General features: G+C 39.6%; 1 protein-coding gene across 1 annotated transcript in view; it reads right to left on the minus strand.

Annotated features, from left to right (window-relative positions):
* Window positions 1-21,778, minus strand: part of LOC139116943 (excitatory amino acid transporter-like) — a 21,993-nt gene extending 215 nt beyond the window's left edge. Inside the window, exons 1-11 of the mRNA XM_070679680.1 lie at window positions 21,754-21,778; window positions 16,173-16,301; window positions 8,949-9,060; window positions 7,612-7,822; window positions 7,397-7,439; window positions 6,342-6,462; window positions 5,715-5,841; window positions 5,168-5,404; window positions 3,630-3,821; window positions 2,831-2,965; window positions 1-2,354 (exon numbers count right to left, since the gene is read on the minus strand). The exon at window positions 1-2,354 is cut by the window's left edge and continues 215 nt beyond it. Of these exons, the coding sequence (XP_070535781.1) occupies window positions 2,153-2,354; window positions 2,831-2,965; window positions 3,630-3,821; window positions 5,168-5,404; window positions 5,715-5,841; window positions 6,342-6,462; window positions 7,397-7,439; window positions 7,612-7,822; window positions 8,949-9,060; window positions 16,173-16,289 (1,497 nt within the window). The 5' untranslated portion in view covers window positions 16,290-16,301; window positions 21,754-21,778 and the 3' untranslated portion in view covers window positions 1-2,152. The remainder of the gene's footprint in view (window positions 2,355-2,830; window positions 2,966-3,629; window positions 3,822-5,167; window positions 5,405-5,714; window positions 5,842-6,341; window positions 6,463-7,396; window positions 7,440-7,611; window positions 7,823-8,948; window positions 9,061-16,172; window positions 16,302-21,753) is intronic.
* Between the last annotated feature and the right edge of the window lie 260 nt (window positions 21,779-22,038).

Here is a 22,038-nt window from a genome sequence, read left to right on the forward strand (position 1 = left end):
TATGTGACAATTGCGAACATTTCCTTAAGATTTCATAGCATCGATTACAATATTGGCTGACCAGTACCTTTGTAACAACAGTGTCGTTTCCGAAATGATTTCTGAACAGCCTGGGTGGGTTTGAAAGCTTTATGCCGGAAATTCAATACAAGCCGATTGGTTATGGACATATGATGTGTCCGGCGGGTTTGTTTTGAAATTTACAAATGCAATTTAAGGAAAATAAAATAATTTATCGACTCTTATTATTATATACAAACGTGTCGTTTTCCTGTAGCTTGTTTAAAGCGTAAAACGACTTGGAGAGCTAAATTCAAATTTTGAAAGCACGATACCAATCTTTTGTGAAAGCTGTGCTACCTTAAAGGTATACTGTCACCTGTTCCAATTTTGCCACAGTTACCATGGAAAGAGAAAATCTAACCAATCTCAGATTTTAAGCGGGTGGCCGCTTTTTAAAAGCATCGCCCTTACATGGGCGTTTTGAATACTAAGGAACGCCCCTTTGACCATATATGGGCATATTTAGATTACAGGTGACTGTATACCTTTAATTAATTTGGTGATTAAGGAAGACTTAATCTTATCTTTGCATTGGTTTCTTTGAAAAAAATGTCAATCTTCGTAAGGTCATAAAGACTTATAATATCAGGAAATAGAAATGACACAATATCTAATTTACCAGTAAAAAAATTGAAAATCCAAATTCTGTGAATCTATTGTTTCTCTCTATCTGTTCCTTATTAGGATCAAAGAAATACTCTCCTGAGAATATGTTGAAATATGAAATGTGCTGAAAGTGACTCGTATTAACCCTTTGAGCGCCAAAGTCAATTTTTGTCACCTTTACAAAATGTACCCCGGTCAAATTTTTTCAGAATTTTGCCAAAATTTTGATGAAAAACTGTAGCCAATGAAATGTTATGTCTGTTTGGTCCAAAATTATAAAAAAAAATTACAGAAAAATTAATAAAAATTGGTAAAATGTTGCACTTAGATTTTAGAGGGAAAAATTACAGCACTCAAAGGGTTAATCTACCTTCAAGGTGTGTATACCGAAACTTGTTAATGTCTTCCTAGGTAAGTAAAGTGCTCGATTTCAAGATCCTGTAAGCGTAAAATGGCAATGATCGTTTCACTAAACTTGACATTTGACTTTCTGGTATCACTGCAATCTTCTGATGACGTAGTGAAACTCAAACTCTAACTTGACGGACACTGTTGCTGTACACTTGAAGTAATTCTGCCAAAAATGGTTTGACCCAACAAAGATGTAAGTTGTATTCATCGATAGGGTTCGAATACTTGTCGATTAACTAGAATATCACGAGTGATGTAATGTAATGGACATTCTCTTTACTTGATGATATTTTATTTTTATTTATGTCCTCCTCTGTAACAATGCATCGAGCGATATACTCTCCTGGGGAGACAGACACGAGTTATACCTGTGACTGTGTGTGTATGTAACTATCTATATATCTATCTCACACACACACACACACACACATATATATATATATATATATATATATATATATATATATATATATATATATATGATAGACAGTGAGTATATATGCGTGTTTGTGTCTGCGTGTCTATGTGTATAGTTCACAAAAAATAATCATGATTGTGACGTGGTATAAATCGCCACCACTGTCTTTTGACATTATTTTGGTAACATTGATTCACTGACAGGCCATTTATTTTGTTTGTTGGAAGCTTTTGTCCAACGCCTGAAGACGTAGTAGGTGATATTATATCGACCGCGTAATTTCGTATGCGCAGATCCAGTGAACATCGTCATGCTGGACATTCGTGCCAAAGTGTAGCAGCTGCACTGCAACAGCTGATTATATCAGCCGTGATTCGACCATCAAATTGAGGTAATCAAGCTACAAATGAGCAAATGATGCGAGAAGATGGCGAGCGTGTCGCTTTGGAACATCACTGCTTCACAATATGTGCTGTTTCCAACAGTCTTAATGTAATAAGAGAGATCAATCTACTTGTGACAGGAGAGAAAATAAAAACTATCCTTTATGTCTGCATATTCGTTGACGAAGCCCTCGTTGTTTGTTATCAAACCCTACAATACGAAAGGCTTTAGAAAACTACTGGATGGTAACAGAATGCTCATAGTAATGATTTAAAGGTAAGTCCCTTTTTCGTTGACGTTGACGTTGGAAGAGTTCAGGGCGATGGCGTTTTCATCTCCAAGTTCGTCGTCGTCGAGGGCTCTAGCCTTAGCGGGGTCTTCCGTTTCGGAGAATGTGTTGGCCATCCTCACGTCCACGGCGCCGGTATTCATTACGTAGCTGATACCGTTGACACCTCCCCTCAGAGCATCCCTGGTTAAGTAAACAGGGGGGAGAAGAGGGAATAAGAGGGAAGTTATTACTAAGAGGTAAAGCGAATAATATGTTCCTTTAAAAAGTACTTGTTACCTAGAGGGTTAATAGCTGTGACGTGAGGCGTATTTATCATTTTTGTTCTGGAAAACTAGTACTTTTTTCTCCTTCGTCTACCTAAACGTAAGTTACGAAGTATTTCAAACACAACACGCCTGCAATATTGTTGATGGCAAATAAAGTCCGGTGTACACTAAGATTCTGTCGTCGACATTAAAACGGTGTGTTTACAAGTTGAACATCCTGAGATTTCGACATGATTTTCGGGGAAGAACAAGGAAGTGAATTTCAAAAGCATCGCAAAAGCCAATAGAAAGCACACCGAAGGTGACGGCAAACATCCATGTTATTCGCCAAGACTCCAGACTGTACTGGGGAAGTGTGACTACATAAACCGGACGCACAGTCCTACTCACAACAGCCATTCCATGGCAAAGAGAACGCCAATGTTCTCGAGTGGTAACCCGGCTGTGCTTGCGATGGTTGCGACGGCCACGACACTTGCGCTGGGCACTCCTGGTAGGCACATCGCCATTGCCATCGCCATGATCCTAGACAAAGGATGAAAGTATGGTCAAAACAACAAAATCGAATATCTTTAAAATGTACTGTCATGAAAAATCCAGTCATCTAAAAGCGACAAAGTGACAGTGACAAAGCATGTTTTGTTTTTGTTGATGTTCGTCTTATTTGATAAGAAATAACATGTCAAGTTGAAGTCGAGACCACATTTTACAGGAATTCGGTCACATCTAAGCCTATAGTGGCCAATAACTTATTATAATTGGGTTGCCACGCAGAAACAAGTGCGTCGCTAGTATTTTCAATGGAAAACATGGCTAACATACCCTCTTTCACAACATATAAATATTCATACAAACTAGTGGTAACTGAATAATTGGACAATTTTGGTATCACAAATTGTAAGTTTAGCTAAGCATCTTTAACGCTTGAGATCTGTCGATCTAAGTTAAGCTCTACGATATGCACTCAGACAGACAGACAGACAGACAGACAGACAGACAGACAGACAGACAGACAGACAGAGATAGATAGATAGATAGATAGATAGATAGATAGATAGATAGATAGATAGATAGATAGATAGATAGATAGATAGATAGATAGATAGATATGCATATGAAGGCCAATCACTGTGAGTGCACGATTTAAGACGTGTGTCTGCGCCAGAGAGTGATTACAATTTAAACTTACCCCGTACTGATGACACTTCCTGCAGAAAATGCAATACCCTTGGTTTGAGCCAACCATATGCAACTGCTGACGATGAAGACTGCAGACCCGTCTTTCTTAAATGATATGCTCAATGGGACGACGAAATCGTAGACTTTCTGGTTCATACCGATTCTCTCACACGCCTTCAGAATTTCTGCCATGGTTGCGATACTGACGATGATATACAGTAACGGTAAACACAGGTATCAAGACAGATTATGTTAATTTCCTCTGTGGGTTCATTTGATGAGTACGAACATTATAATCGTTCGGAGCATTTTATATTCGCCAAGCGCGTAGCTCAAGCTCGTTTAAGATTAAGGTTTTAAAATTTATAACACGCTGAAATGTATGGAGTTTTATTTTCATTCTGTTTGTGAAAGAAAGAGACGATTAAATCTACAGGTGACTTAACCCTAATGTCTATTTTTACTTTAAGATGGAATAAATGGTGGTGGTGGTGATGGTGTTGGAGGTGGTGGTGGTGATAATGATGATTATCGAGATGATGATGATGAGGAGAAGGATGGTGGTAATGATGATGATGATGATGGTGATGATGGTGGTGATGATGATGATGATGATGATGATGATGATGATGATGATGATGATGATGATGTTTATGAGACGATGATGTGATCCTGGTGTTGTAATGAAGCTAAAAGTAGAACGCACCTCGGGGACAGATATTCGGACTTTCAAACTTTTACTTTCTCATAGTGATCATACCAGTCGTGGGGTTCATGCTGAAGGTCATGAAGTAATAAAACTTTCCACTCGCTTATTTTTGTAAAAAATCGAAACTTGAATTTTTCCCATAGAGTTAACACAGGGATGGCAGCCATTTTGAATTTCAAGTGTCGGTAATATCAAGTTGGGCAGTTTTTCCTCATATTCCAAATTTGCACAGCGACACCTTATTTTCATTCTTGACTTTCAAAGGGCATGTTGTGACGTGTCCGTGAGGAAAGTTTCAGCAAAAGTTTGAAGTCTTGCAATTCCGAGGCGCATGCTACCTTAAGACGGCACAGCGTGGTTAAGGCTGCTTGTTATAGTTACTGGCACCAATGTATGTTTACAAATGTGAATATCAAATGATGATATCTTAGTGAACTATGACAGGTTTTACAACGCTCAGTAAATTTTGAAGACACAAAGCAAAGAAAGCGAGAGGTTTGGAGAATTTGGGATCTCGGGAACTCAGACGACAAGCAACTCAGCCATGAGTTTTTGACGAACAAGGAGCAAAGGGGGCAATGGCATTTACAATATGGCTGACACCACGCGGCACTCCCCAGAGTTCCTTCTGACCATACTTTCGAATGAGAACAATTTAAATTCCTCTAGAACGTGCTTTCGCATTGACTACCAAATCATAACTTTACATGGGTAACAAAGTGACGACTGTGAGTTCACATAATAGCTCTCTGTCATGATCAACATCAATGTCAGAGCGCCACCACTCTTCACTAATTTTACTTGAGCAGCACACGCAAACTTTGCCCTGGCGGAATTACCTGCTTCTCACAATAGTGAGGAAGAGCCCCGGTTTGAAGGAACCGGTCAGATATGGCTTGAACGGGTTCTTTCGTGTGAACGCGAAGAACAGCAGAGGCACGGTGATGAACGTGTGGATTGCCAATCCGACCAGCACCGTCACTGAGAAGAGACCCAGAGAGATCAGAACGCCAATTATGTTATCAACCCTAAGAAGTGAACCGGCGATCAAACTGATGGTTGCTATTGGCAACAGCCTGTAAGAGAAGCAGAAAAGAAGTGTTAGTATGAAAATTGGATGGCATGTGCGATAGCTCTTTGAAGAATCCACTTGAAATAACAAAAAAGCGAAATTCTATATGTTAAACGCTGATATCTTTCAAAATACTGTTATGTCATTTGTGATTATGAATATTTTGCAATTCTCTAATGACCCATATCATTTCACATCACTTTCAAAACACTTTCTGAAAGTGCACCGGGAAGGTTCGGCGTCTTTTGTTATCCTTCTGGTCAGATCTGGTCCCTTGACGAACCCTTATCGACGAGCGCCCTCATGAGACCTACCAGAGCAACACCGTGATGATCTGGAAGACGATGACCCTCATGGCCATGAAAAAGTCTAGCATGACGGCAGTCTGTTTGCGCTCCACGCTCATTGCCGTGCCAAATGCTATGGAAAATACCAAAACTCCTGGAATACAAGTCAAAAGTCAGAAAACGTAACACACAAAGCTGTACAGATATTTTTTTCAGTAGAAACTATCAGGGCTGAGTGTAACTTGCAAAGCTCAATCCTTTTAATTAATTTTGGCCAAACTGCAATTTCTAGCACCTAAATATCGCCAGGCTTGTGATCAGCATAAGGATGTGTTTATGGTGTTTAAATAGTGTTATACACCGAAATATTCCGTTTAACGACTTTTTTATGTCTATGTTTAAATTTAACTATTGAATTATCGAGTTATGATGAGAAAGAGGTAACTGCAAATGTTAAGAGAGATGAAATTTTGAAACTAGTTTTAGAACCTGTCATTGCGGAATTGAGAAAGTTGGTAAGCAAGATGCACAAAGACGAAGACAATGAAAAAATGTGACCGACCATTGTGTACAAAGTGTTTTCCAATCAAGTTGGAACCCCTTTAACACCAAAAAGTCTAACTTTGGGAAATAAATGTTTACCATCCTACTGACCTAGATAATTGCTGCCTCCAGTGTAAGCCACCGATTTTGATAACACGTCGATTTTCTTCAGGGTCTCGTTGAGACTCGTGTCATAGGTTTCGTTGATGTCCAGTTCATAGGATGTGTACGCCTGTCAATCAACGTTAGACACGGCTGAATGAAATGCACACAGTCTTTCACATTAATTAATTATCAGGTCTGCTTTACGAGATGATTGATGGACCAGTCTTGTATAGATTACATTTTCGAAAGATACCGCCATCCTGTAATTAACGAGCAGCGTACCGGCACGGTTGACCCGGTTTATGCACAGGAGTCACTCAGGGGGCAAGAGGCGATCTCATCACGGGGCAATGCTTTCATTTTCATTCACCGAGAGAAATTGTCCCGGTTGTTCCGCTGCCTGAACACGCGCGTTAAATATTCGGTCGTGAGAGCAAACTGCTTACATCCGGGTCGTCGACGACACGTATAATGTAGAAACGTGGCCATTGCATCAAGATATAATCGCGTTGAATAAACGTACTAATACCTAAGAGATACAAGTTTGCTATTAAACATAACCCCAAACTCTTAGCTTTGTCTAATGACATTTAAAGAAGAAATCACAATATAATGCCAGAACTGAGATAGCTGAAGAGGCAAAACGAAGACAGTGCAAATATGGTCCATCCATCCATTCATTCATTTATTCATTCATTCATTCTATTGATTCTAATTTTTCTACCAGTTAAGACAGAATTTTAGGTAGGGACAGGCAAGCATAACAACGGCAAAGAATTGCCAACAGGCAGTCAAATCCTAGCTATGTTCGTGGCAATTTTGGTAAGGCTGAACTCATCGACGCATAAAATTGTAAATCGAACGACACATTATTTTCTATATGGCATTTTTAGCTATCGATATTAGCAAATGTCAAAGGTTACGTTTACGTCATCTCTACAAACATTTGGCGGGAACTCATGCATCTAATTTTCTCAAAATAATGACATGATGATGGGGGACTATTGTTATATTACGTATACACTGCATGTACAATCTATCGTAAACGGTATATTTCTTACCTTTTGAAAACATGCTTTCACAATGTTGTCCGTGAACAAGTTTCTAGAAAACAACGAAAACAATCGTATTTGAACTTCATGACGAAACGATCTTGTTCTTGTAACGATCAGGCACTGATATTTGTCGACACTACTGGAAGAAAATCACGTGAAAAAACCATAGCTAGATACTAATGATGCATTCTCGTCAAACATCATTTTCGGAAATCATATACCTGAAAAGATCGGCAAAGACGTCTTGGGTTTCATAGTAGGCTACCTTCTTGGACTGGGCCTCCTCTGATGCATCGCTGAAGGACGCCCCCGGCCTGATTGCGAAGGTCAGCACCATGCCGAGAATCACAGCCAGAACCACGGCGATGACCATGAACGCGAAAGCGATGCCGCCCATCTTGCTGTTGGTCTTCACGTCGAGAGACGCGACAGCTGAAAAGGTGAAAATATCGGACGCCATCTTGGATTTCGAAATATCAATACTACAACGATATGTTTGAGTTTTAACACTGAGCATACGATGTTGCGTTGGTTTGACACGACTGGAGGAAAATGAAATTAAACCAGCCAAACAGCTGCATGAGCATTTAATTTGTAACGATAAAAAATCCTGACTTTGGAAGTTGGTACAATAAAATGATCCGATCTAACTACGAGACTGAACAATATTGTGCCTTTCAACTTGTACCGACATACATGGTCAAGAAATAGTCTCAAAACGCTCAAAAATATCTGATTAATAACGAGAAAGTGTGTAAGGGGTCGACATCGATCAATAACACGGCCATATAGCTGTTTATAGCTACTCTGCAAATGGTTTATGGATCAATAACTTTTTAACGGTCGCGCAGTATTCTTTTGCGATTATTTGTCGAAAATGTTCTATGAAGAGCTACTTCAATGGTTGAAATAATATCCATTCGTAGTGTATGGAGCGATCCTATGTAAAATAAGACTCTTAAGTATCCAAAAGAGGGGGAAACTGAAATAAGATTATTTCTCTATTTTTTGCAAGTGTATTGTGGACACAACTACATATAGCAACGTCATTTCATTTTACATTTAATGCATACATGAAATGACGGACCTTTCACAAATTTCCGTTCTAAGTGAAGAGCCCACATGATGCAAATCTAATTTTTTCTGAATACTTAATGTGGTTATACAATAGGTCAAGGAAAAAACTATTGAAGACGCTAATGGATCGGTTGTTTTCTTCAGAAATCAGGTCACTTCCGGACATGTTCTCTTCTCTTTCTTTTTTGTCGCCTGTTTCCTTATTTTCCGCAGGTATTGGTATTTGTAACAGACTTTATTTGGAAGTCTCAGCTTGCACGATCTACGCTTTGTTCGCGGAAAATGAAACTGGCGTGGTATTACACCACCACTTGCCAGCGCGTACGATTTCAATCTAAAACGTCTTTCCTTCTTGACAAAGATAAATCAGGGTACGTAGGTCACGAAAGCTTCGATTCTTCCTAAAACAAAAAAAGGTAAGGCAAATGTGACGTCATCAGTTTACGTGCACTACAACGTCAAACAGTTTGCGTTCACTCACCTGTGATGACGGAGGAGACGATGATTGGTAGGATACAACATTTCAACGCTCTCATGAACAGCTCTCCCGGAAAATTGATCCACATGATAGCGTTATCAGACGGATCTAAAGGCTGAAAATTGAAAAATACATTTCAAATGCGTCTTTTATTATTCTTATGTGTGATATGAATTTCGTATTCCTGAAATTGACAGGAAAAAATGGGGTTGTTATTTGTATATTAAGTCAATGAGACTAGTAATAGCTTATTAATGTACATTCCTGTCTCACAAGTATTTACATTGGAAGAAGGGTTGTCTTCCCAAACATGCTATTTTCTAAACGAACACTGTACGGTCATTCAAACGGAAACATCATAAATCAATATTTTATTGACTGGAGCAGGTGGTGGTTCAAGTTCAGGGAGATCACGGTTGCAACTTCAAATGACAAAGTCTTCTGCACTGCCGCCTCATCCAACAACCATAGTCCAATGGGGGCCGTATTGAAGCAGCTGTGCGAAAGTGGTTGTGTATGAGCGATAGTTAGACGTGTTCATCCAAAAAGGATTCGTCAAGTCATTAGGGTTCTAAATATAACCGCGACGTGTTCAGTAAATTGAATGTGAAAGACAGTGTGACATATTACTGGATAGGTATCCCAAATACCCCTTCAGTGTATTTTGGATGTTCTGAGTATGTACGGTCAACTAAATGTCGATTTCACATTTCCAGAAGAATTCCAGGTTTAAATTTCCGAACAGGTTCTCGTCATAAGAATGTTATGTAGGTCATTTACCCCCACACTCATCATGACCTGAGTTCAATTAGTCTAGAACATTCTCAAGGTCACTGCCCTTGATGACCTCACAACCTTGAATTCAATTAGTCATGTTTGGAATGTTCTGGAAAGTTGATTAGTTGTGTAAGGGAGATAATTTTAGAACAGTAATTAGCATGTCAATAAAAGTTCTAGATTGTTCTTATATGCCTTTATAAAAGGGACGCGCACAGCTTCCAGTCAGACTTTTGGGATCGTGTCTCTTGTGTGTTACTAAACTCCAGCAGTAGTCATTCTCAAGACTTTTCAAGACCTTCACTGTCAATGCTGGATTTATACTGTGGACTTTGTGCAACTGCAAGCCTGCAAGCCGAAGGACTGTTCATTCATCAGACTGACTGTTACAACTCTGAGACTGGAGCTTTGCCGTCCCAGCTGAGATAAGTAGTCTGTACACTTTTAAGCTTGTACTCTACCCCTGACTTAGCAATCAGTTTTATTTTCGTAATAAATTTTGTTTAAACGTAAACTGCTGAGTTCACCCTTTTTGTTCGTATCCTCTGCACGTAACAAAATGGGGGCTCGTCCGGGATACGAACATTTTGAGCCGTTTGACAACATTTTGCCAGCCTTTTTAAAACTACTGTATACTGTGAACTCAGCGAAATTTAATCATGGCGGAATTTAAACCAGAGGAAATGGATGACCTTGATCAGGACACATTTGATTCCCTCAGAAAAGACGACCTCATAACACTGGCAATTTCCTTAAAGTAGAAGTCAAAAGATCTATGCGCAAGAGGGAAATACAGTACCGTATTGCCAAACATCTAGTTGATTTAGGCCAATTTGAGGAATCCACATTGAAAGATTATGAGCCCGAGTCTACCTTTGAACTAAGAAAATTAGAATTAGAAATGCAGACAAATTTGGAGATCAAGAAACTAGAATTACAAATAGAAAAAGAAAAAATACAAATGCAGTTAGAAATGGAAGAAAGACAGAGAGAGAAAGATAGGCAGGAAAGATTAGAAATGAAACGTTTAGAGCTTGGACAGTCAGGAAAATCCTTCCCTTCACACGGTTTTGACATCACTAAGCATTTCAGGTTAGTCCCCCCTTTCCAGGAAAAGGATGTTGATAAATATTTCCTTCATTTTGAGAAAATTGCTCAGAGTCTGAATTGGCCTAAGGAGTCCTGGTCTATGCTTTTGCAGAGTGCTTTGGTGGGTAAAGCCAGAGAAATTTACATTCAATTGTCAGTAGAGCAGGCTTCAGATTATGATTCTGTCAAGGAATTAATTCTCAAGGGCTATGAGTTGGTGCCTGAAGCTTTCCGTAAGAAATTTAGGGATTGTGAGAAGGCAAAGGATCAAACTTATGTTGAATTTGCTCCAACAAAAGAACAACTGTTTGATCGTTGATGTTCTTCTGAAAAGGTCAGTCAGAATTATAAAAAATTAATACAACTTGTTTCGATTGAGGAATTTAAAAGGTGCATCAGAAGTGACATCAGACATTTATCAATGAACACAAGGCAGATACATTGGAGGTTGCTGCACGTTTGGCCGATGATTACTCATTGACTCACAAATCTTCATTTCTCAGCAAACCATCCCAGTCCTTTTCCTACAGAAACAATGCAGGCAAATTTAACTCCTCCTTTTCATCCAAGAATTTTTCAAAGGAGAGTAGGAAATCAAATGACAACAGTTCACAAAATTCAAGTAACACTTCCACATCATCAGATCCCAAGTCTCAATCTCCTTCTGACAAACAGTTCGGTACACTTTCTTGTAATTATTGTAAGAAAGACGGCCATTTAATGTCAGATTGTTTCAAATTGAAAAGAAAACGTGAAGGTCAAAGTAGTCAAAGTGGATCTAAGCCCACCGGCTTTATTTCTTCATCAACTCAATTAGAGTCTAATAATGTGTGCAACACATTTTCTGAGGTTAAACCCCTCTTATCCCCAATTAATGAGGTCAAGGTCAATTCTTCTCAAGATAGCATTATGGGTATTTTCGAACCATTTATTCATGATGGTTTTATATCACTTTCTAGTGATTTCTCTTCCGCTACCCCTGTCAAAATTTTAAGAGATACCGGGGCTTCCCAGTCTCTTTTGTTGGCAGATACCCTGCCGTTTTCTGAAAAGTCATTTTCAGGTTCTAAAGTTCTTATTAAGGGGTAGATTGTAATGACTACATTCCTGTTCCTCTCCATAATGTCTATTTGTCTTCGGACTTTGTTTCTGGACCTGTGACTTTAGGTATTAGGCCTTTTTTGCCTTTTGAAGGGATTCACCTTCTTCTTGGAAACGACCTTGCTGGGGACAAGGTCATTACTAATCCACTTGTGACTGATAATCCTAGTTTAGATCAGGATCCAGAGCCAATTGAACAAGAGATACCCGATTTATTTCCTTCATGTGCCATTACTCGAGCCATGTCAAAGAAAACTTCCGAGAATCAAAATACTCTCAAAAATAATGTCACAGATGTTGACTTAATGACACCTTTCTCAGTCAGGTGTTTGACACGGATCATTCCGTTATCCCTCGTGGATTTGAAACTTCCAGTAAAACTTCTGCTGACCAAAGTCAGACATTTTCTAGATCAAATCTCATTGCAGAACAACACAAAGACCCAGATATTTTGTCTTTGTTTGACAGGGTAGATGATGAAGGTAAAACTTCAGATAGCTCTGTTTCCTATTATACAAAATCTGGTATTCTCATGCGTAAATGGAGACCTCCAGATGTCTTGGTTGATGACGATTGGGCTATAAAACATCAAATTGTGGTTCCAAAGCCCTATCGTGCTGAAATATTGCGCCTGGCTCATGAAACCCCCTGGGCTGGTCATTTGGGAGTAAGGAAAACTTATTATAAAATTCTCAGTCACTTTTATTGGCCTAATCTCAGGCAGGATGTAGCACATTTCTGTAAAACTTGTCACACATGTCAAATGGTAGAAAGCCAAATCAGACTATTCCAAAGGCCCCTTTACAGCCAATTCCTGCATTTCAAGAACCATTTAGTAGGATACTAATAGACTGTGTTGGGCCCCTACCAAAAACAAGATCAGGAAATGAGTACATGCTGACAATAATGTGTACATCAACTCGGTTCCCCGAAGCCATACACTGAGAAATATAAAGACAAAGACTATAGTGAGAGCTTTAGTCAAATTTTTCACTTTATTTGGCCTCCCTAAATGTGTCCAGTCCGATCAAGGCTCCAACTTTATGTCTGGTATTTTTCAACAAGTAATGGATCAGCTAGGCATTAAACAGTATAGGTCATCCGCCTATCATCCAGAAAGTCAGGGTGCTCTTGAGCGATTTCATCAAACTTTGAAAAACATGATTAGGACCTACTGTTTTGACACAGAGAAGCAGTGGGATGAAGGAATTCATTTTCTGCTCTTTGCTGTTAGAGAGTCAATTCAAGAGTCTCTTGGTTTTAGCCCATTTGAGCTTGTATTTGGACATACAGTCCGTGGCCCACTCAAGCTCGTTAAAGAGAAATTCCTATCAGACGATGATGATTGTCTGAATATTTTGCAATATGTGTCAGATTTCGTACGAAACTCTCTAAAGCATGTGAATTAGCCAGAGAAAATCTTGAGTCATCTCAGCAGTCAATGAAAATCAAATATGATAAAAGCACCTCAAAACGGAAGTTTGAACCAGGTCAAAAAGTTCTTGTTCTACTTCCGATTCCTGGCAACCACTCCATGCTCGCTACTTTGGCCATATCTAATCGATAAGAAATTAAGTGATTTAAATTACATCATAATAACACCTGACAGGCGAAAACAAAAACAGCTATGTCACATAAATATGCTTAAGCCATATTTGGATAGGGATAATCCTACTATAACTCAGCCTGTCAGTGCAGTCAGTTCTGGCCATTATGAAGATAGTGATACTGAAACTGACTTGAGTGAAAATACTCTAAACTCAAAGCTGGGCTCGGTCAAGCTTCAGAACTCAGAAATCCTGGAGAAGCTGGAGTCTACAAAGTTGGCACACCTCCAGCCAGAACAACAACAACAGGTGAAAGAACTGCTCCATGAATATAAACACCTGTTTCAAGATGTTCCAACGATGACAAACGTCATCTATCACGACGTTGATGTTGGGGACAGTACGCCTGTAAAACAACATCCATACAGACTGAATCCAACAAAAGCGAATATCTCCAGGAAGAAGTCAAATACCTGCTGGACAATGACTTTATTGAACCCAGTAAAAGTAACTGGAGTTCGCCGTGCATACTTGTTCCCAAATCAGACCACAGTTATCGTATGTGCACGGACTTTAGGAAGGTCAACACTTTAACAAAGACAGACACTTTCCCAATCCCGAGGATTGATGACTGCATCGACCGAGTGGGAAAAGCTAAGTACGTGACGAAATTTGACCTACTGAAGGGATTTTGGCAAGTCCCTCTGACGGATCGTGCTCGTGAAATATCCGCCTTTGTTACACCAGACGGATTGTTCCAGTACAAGGTGATGCCATTCGGAATGAAGAACTCTCCGGCAACGTTCCAACGGATGATCAACGACGTCATATCCGGGCTAGACGGATGTGCAGCTTACGTTGACGACGTCGTCCTGTATAGTGACACCTGGGAGGAACACATCAAGCTCATGCGGAAGTTCTTTGAGAGACTGAGTAAAGCAATGTTGACTGTCAACCTTGCCAAATCTGAGTTTGGTTGGGCGAGGGTGACTTACCTCGGACATACTGTAGGACAGGGTGAGGTAAAACCTGTTGATGCCAAAATCAGTGCCATTTCAAGTTTTCCCATACCAAACTGCAAACGACAACTGATGCGCTTTCTCGGTATGGCTGGTTACTACAGAAAATTCTGTCCAATTTCTCCACAATTACTGAGCCTTTGACTAACTTACTTAAAAAGAAAGTAAAGTTTGTTTGGTCAGAGCAATGCCAACAGGCATTTGATACACTTAAAGAGCCATACTGCTAAGTGCTCCAGTGTTGTCTGCACCAGATTTCACTTTGCCATTCAAATTAGCTGTGGATGCTAGTGATACGGCTGCTGGTGCTGTTTTATTGCAAGAGGATAGTCATGGTATAGATCATCCTGTTTGCTATTTTTCACGCAAATTTAACAAATCCCAGAGAAACTACTCTACAATTGAAAAAGAGTGTTTATCTTTGATATTAGCTTTACAGCATTTTGAAGTTTATGTTACTTCTTCAAATCAGCCAATAGTGGTTTATATTGATCACAACCCTCTTGTTTTTCTGCAGAAATTTAAAGGCAAAAATCAGAGATTGCTAAGATGGAGTTTAATGTTACAGGAGTTTAATCTTGATATTAGACATATCAAAGGCAGAGACAATTTAATTGCAGACTGTCTCTCTCGTATTTAGAGTTTATTGTTGTTCACTTTCAAGAAATTTTATTGTTGTTCACTTTCAAGAAACTTTACTTTAGAGTAAAACAAAATTTGAGTACTTAAATCCTTTTCAAGATTACATTTGTAAAAGAAAGATTTTTCTTTGAAAATTTTCTTTTTTTGAAGAGGGGGTGTGTTATGTAGGTCATTTACCCCACACTCATCATGACCTGAGTTCAATTAGTCTAGAACATTCTCAAGGTCACTGCCCTTGATGACCTCACAACCTTGAATTCAATTAGTCATGTTTGAATGTTCTGGAAAGTTGATTAGTTGTGTAAGGGAGATAATTTTAGAACAGTAATTAGCATGTCAATAAAAGTTCTAGATTGTTCTTATATGCCTTTATAAAAGGGACGCGCACAGCTTCCAGTCAGACTTTTGGGATCGTGTCTCTTGTGTGTTACTAAACTCCAGCAGTAGTCATTCTCAAGACTTTTCAAGACCTTCACTGTCAATGCTGGATTTATACTGTGGACTTTGTGCAACTGCAAGCCTGCAAGCCGAAGGACTGTTCATTCATCAGACTGACTGTTACAACTCTGAGACTGGAGCTTTGCCGTCCCAGCTGAGATAAGTAGTCTGTACACTTTTAAAGCTTGTACTCTACCCCTGACTTAGCAATCAGTTTATTTTCGTAATAAATTTTGTTTAAACGTAAACTGCTGAGTTCACCCTTTTTGTTCGTATCCTCTGCACGTAACAAGAAGATATCATATCTGGAAGTTATCGACGTGAAATTTACTCGATACGAAATTTACGTCGCGATTTTTCAATGATTTTCATGTCGTTGGTTCATAACTCTGCGAAACTAAAAGTGCACAGAGAACAAGTATTTTAGTTCGAGACGTCGTGGTGTTTCGCTCAACACAGTAGAGCTACGAACCGTCTACGGTTTCACTAATGACATCGAGACTGTCACAGTAAACATCTATACCGTGATCTGTGATTCATATCGCATCAGATCCACACAACAGAAACTCTGCCTGACCTCGGTGGCCCCTGCGTTGACCTCGCTGACTTCTTACCTTGACCAAAACGGCGATAATGAAGCCGATAATGACGCCGCCGAGCGTGAGCAACAGCAGCACGTTACTGCGCAGCCATCCCTTGAAACAGCGCCCAGAACACTCTAGTTCAGCCATGGTGTCTTTCCTCTAACGAACACAAAAAGAGGGAGTCAGTAGGGCTATCAAGGAAAGTGATGGCGTTTACTCTTGAAAGGAGTCTCACCTGTCAGAGGATACCGCAAACACACTCACATGTAAAGAAGGTGCGCATACGTTCGATCAAAACATCTTGTTATTACAAACAGTTTTACCTCATAACCCATAACCTTTAACCTTATGGGACTTTCTTTTATTGTATTGTACAGTACAATGATTGGCGTCTTTCCAAATGTTGTTTATTATTCTCCTGCTGTATATCTTCCTGATTATTAATATATGCTTACATATATTGTGTATGCGTCAAGCATATATCTATGTATGTACACATACGGACATCTATACATCTACACATCCATACATCCGTACATACATCCAGCCAGCCAGCCCTCACATCCATCCGTGCGTGCGTGCGCACGCACGCAAGGATGGATGTAAGTACGAACCTAAGTACATACATACATACATACATACATACATACATACATACATACATACATACATACATACATACATACATACATACATACATACATACATACATACATACATACATACATACATACATACATACATAGTTTCTCCACTTGTCAAAACAAACAAAATGAAACTTACATTCATATAATTCACTTACTTTTGAAGAAAAAACAACAGCTGCGAAACTGTTGCGTGTAACAAAATTCGCAGTATACTAAGATACGAAATATTTCAATGATGAACAGAGGCTAACTTGCGATTTAATCATTCTCATCATTGACACTAGATTCGAACAAACAAAGTGTGTTTGAACCAATCGCACTGAACCACAATTGGAAGAAAAGTTAAGTGGGTCGACTCACACCCTATCACTTATGGTAACAGGCTTTGTGTGTCAAACAGCAATGATGCAAGACAATAAATTTCATGTGTATTGAAGAGACCCTTAAGTTTGTAATTTTTGAAGATATTGTGCAATCCCTTGCTGAACGGACGCCAATGCTTAAACCGCTCATCATGGATTTCAGCAAGCTTGAGTGTGAATGTACTTTCAAACATCAGGAAGAAAGCTCAATTCGTCGTGACGACATCTAGTAGCGTAAAACTTTTCCCCGTTGATGAATGTATTTATAAAAATAACACTGCATCTTGGGAAGTCGGCAAGAACGAAGAACGTCAAGTTTAAGTAAAGCCGTTGTAAAAATTGACATTACAGTATCTTTGTATTCCAATGACCATCAAAATCACCCTTAGCTTATACACGCTTTGATTTATACCAGCAAAGTTGACTAAAGGGAGCGGTACAATTCTGAACTTAGATCTTTTCCTCAAACGAGATGTCGCATTTCCTTTTCGGGTCTGGGGTTAGCTGAAACGTTCCGATATTCGCAAACTTCACAGTTGTTTGGAATCTTTTCACCTAACGCGTTATGTTTCACAGACTGTTAGAGTCGGGTTACTGCAGGTGGTGAAATTCGAACTCTTGAACATTAGGCGTCGGAAGACGACAAGAATAGATTACACAAGTCACGTCATTTGATCAGCAAAAGGAGAAACATCACTGTTTTGCTTTTAGAGTAACGCGATCTGCCTAATGTCAAAGACGCTGACCTGGAGTATTTTCCAAAAGATGGGAGGGGGAGACGTCCTATGAAACGGGGGAAATTTTCACGGAATTATGCATTTCTTGGGACTCCAAAAAGGAAAACACAGGTGTTGCCGACCAAGCGTAACTTTATGGAAAAACGAAATAAACGGTATGCGTATATTCCTGTTTAATTAAAGGGAGGGTGTCGTCGGAACTCTGCTCGAAGGTTGCCAGGGACCCCTACAACCGATTTAAACACTGTATCTAGGGTAAATTGGCGATTGATGAAAGTTAAAACATGTAGTTTAACAACAAATATCGTAAAATTTAAATGTTGCAGCTATGTTGACGTGATGCATCGAGATATCATGCATAAAATACATTGTCTGTAAAAAGAAAGTCGCACACGCGCAGTTCCGACGACACCCTCCCTTAATTAGTTTGGACAAGTCACAGATTCCTGTGATAAGTACAAATCTCTCCACACTCGAATTTAACAATAAAATCAATGATGTCCAGGACAGGAAATTGTTTTGTTACTATCTGTAAAAATTTTGAATGGATTTTATGCTGAAATCCGATGTGGCGCTATTTCCAATGATTTTTGTGACAACACCATGCACCGTCGGTTTCTTAGGGTTGACGAACGTTGGAGAAATGTTGATGCAAATACAAAGGAGCTGTCAGGGCAGCAGGATCGCTCTTCAAAATTTGCGAGGCCTCATCAGACAAAGACACTGCACACATTACGAGATGAAAGTGTGCTATGGGGGACTTATCGCATTGTTTATGAAAATAGAGTGGAAAGACAGTTTTGAGAATCAAAAAAACCCTCCTTTCTAATAGCTATGTTCATCATAGATACATATAGGCGCGATTAGAGTATTGTTGGAGACCGCGACCCTTGGCTGGATCTCACGACGACAAAATAAAAACCCGCTCTTCCAACTCTTCAATGGCGGGAAGATATTTGTTTTCCTCGAATAACAAGCAGGGTAAACACACTCTGACGACAACACTCTTCAGCACTGCCCGCGAAATCATGAAAAGCGTATTGAAATCAGAACAAAAGAGCCGCCCTCTCCTTGAATGTGTTCAATTTGCTTAAACTGGGTTTGAAGCATTGACGATCAAATAAAATATTGTACAGCGAGTGACCCCGGTATTTCTTTTTGCTCTGTTCTTCAGCAGTTTTAGAAGGACAGTTGACAGGTGATGTCGATGAAGGGTGTCGTACATCAATACAGATGCCTTGACATGTCACTATGGGGAATATAAAACTAGGGCACCGGGTCTCAGCAGAAAAAAAAACGAACAAAGTCCCCAGGCTCACCATGGTAAAATTTTGTACACACTGTCACTCAATCAACATCTCGAATACTTTAGCCCTTTAGTTGTGGTGTTGTGGCGGCAATATTGTGCTGTCTTTCGTAAGAGAAAGTCGTCTGTATAGAGAACATTTTAAAATAAAATTAATCACAAGTACTCATCATTGCCGTGAAAATTGTAATAGAAAGTAATCTCGGGTTATTCCAAACAGTATAGGCACACTCAACGTTTGTTAGCAAATGAACGTTTGTTTTTGGAATAATTTAAACAAAAAACCTCGGGACAGATGTAAAAAATCAACATCATTTCACGAACGTCTCTTTCATTGAGAGAGTTTTATGTAATAGGCGAATCCAAACTGAGCGTTTTAACTTCGCTAGATCTTTCCTCAGGGAAACTTCCATTGTCTTTCATAATTAAGTATTATGTCAAAGGTCATCAGGGTTACCATGTGAAGTTTGGTATTGTGAACGGGTTAAGTGTGTTCAGTATGAACGATTGAAATGTTGATTGCACAGAAGCATGAATTCATAATTTGTGTACACATGAAGCAGACCAGAAAATACTTGAACATTTTGTGTCAGAAAAAAGTTCCCTGCATTAAGAGGGCCAACAACTTATCACAATCCTTTCACTTTTATGTTTGATTAAAATAAAAAAATTCTTGTTCTTCTTCTTCCCAAGGTATGGTGGAATTCAAAGTGTCAGCCATGATACACGATGAATTTCAGTCCGGACTTAAAGTCAGTCACCAACGACAACAGTATAACAACGCACATTTAGTTGTAGTATTGGAAAGTTGCACAGACACTGGGCATTTCGACATTAGGCTAAAACAATCAATCGTGCTGTTCCGAAACACGGTTTTCAAAACTATGGTGGTAGGTCGGCAGGGATTTTTTTTCCAAAATATTTTTATTTTTTAAATATACACTTTTCAGGGGTTCAGGGCGATCAAAAACTGGTCAGAACATTTCCAGACAAAACGTATCACACATATAAAAGGAATAAAAACAAAAGACGTCCTCGTTCATGCAAAAGTAAAATGCCAGGTAACGAACACGCGATTTTACGCGTTTTTTTCTTTCTTTCTTTTTTTACTTCCGTGTTTACGTAGCTCTAAAAAGTTTAGGGTCGGCAGGCAAAAAATAGGGTAAGTCGGGTTATCGGAACAGCACAATTTTTTTTTCTTTGGCCTTATTTCGTTTTAGGATTAAAAACGAAGAACCCGTATAGCAAGGTTAGTGGTAAATAAATACATTAAAAGTTCCCGCCAATTTAGCCTTCATTTAAATGCACAACACGACGAGATTTGTGACTTGTCCGGGTCGTTTCACTTGCAATGTACAACAGAACTTCTGTGTTGATTATCATAACCTATGAGCTCATCATATCTGATAGGCTGCATTCTCGCTATACATATTTCGAGAATTTGCCTCCCGACAGCGACATTGCCATAAAATTAGTCCAACAGCGTGTTTTGTAGGTTCTGACTTTTCACCATCATGACCTCAGACGACATGAGAGCATGAATAGTTGTAAAACCCGATATGAATGAGTACAGACCACGTGTTCGGCTTGTTTTCAAGCAAACTGTTGCAGCTGCCAACGGATGCAATGCCACAAGGCGTGCTCGGAATAGTATCCGGCCTCTCCAATGTCACTAGCGCTTTCCAAATCACTGAGCAAACTCAATGCTAGCCTAATAATGCTAATCTTCGAAGGACGTTTTCCTTGGATAACCTTTTGTGCAAGTAGACACAGTTGACCCAAAGTGAACTCCACGAAATAGCGGTAAAGGTTCATGTCCCGCGCAATGATTTTTATGTGGTTGTCTTGTTGACAGCAGAACAAACACACACGCCGAAGAGCGGCAAAACCAACGCGGTGTTTTCAAAGTCGACGAGCACAACCATAGTTACGGTTATTGGTTGATGATCTCGATAACAGAAACTGTCAACTTTGACCCGTTTGCACTCCTGAAACCGGTCATCTGCCCTTCTCGCGGGAAAAAGTCACGACCACGCCCGCATTACACACACTTACAGCATACTGCAACAAAGGCATATACCCTTTACACCATAGAAACAGTTCATTACATCGTATACGAACAAGGGATATGTTTTGTACGGAGTGTCGAGACGAAATGCGACCTATTGAAATCTTCTGTCTATTTGATGTTCGCATTTGACAAATAACCGCCAAGAGCTTCATTGCGGTAAACGTAGAAGACAGGTATATACAGATTACGTCCGAACATTATTCAAAAATTATATACGCCAACATGTGCCGAACAGACAAAGAGGTAAACACACAAGCCATGCCAACACAGCCACACACGTGTAAACTCATTTCTATATTTCTGTGCCAAAATATGGGCCAAAAATCTTTGTAACTATACTGAAACCCGTTCACTTATAGCGAAATTGCTGTTTGCAAGGCATTTCGGTGCTCAAAAAAGACTATAAACATAGCGTGAAATTTGATAACCGCGAACTGCTTTCGGCCTATTATCGCAAAACGAATGACTCACCGATGTACGCTACTCACCAGTGAGGTCTCGTTCTGCTCGCTGATTGAGAAACTAAGCTTTGGATGTCTGAAGGTAAAGCTCAAGTCCAACGGACTGCTATGGAATTGTACAGATCAATTTGAAACCATGCAGAAGCAAGCTTATCTACAGTAAACCTTGACCCAGAGGAGAGTCATTAAGCCCTTTAAGAGCGTGAATTTTTCAAATTGTGCAATGTTACCGGAATTAACGCACTGAGGCCCCAGCGATGGTACAGGTCCCCTCATCGATACCCTGCTTTGAAAGCACAAATTCTTTGATGC

This window comes from Ptychodera flava, chromosome 18 (assembly GCF_041260155.1).
Source record: "Ptychodera flava strain L36383 chromosome 18, AS_Pfla_20210202, whole genome shotgun sequence".
NCBI classification, from domain to species: Eukaryota; Metazoa; Hemichordata; class Enteropneusta; family Ptychoderidae; genus Ptychodera; species Ptychodera flava.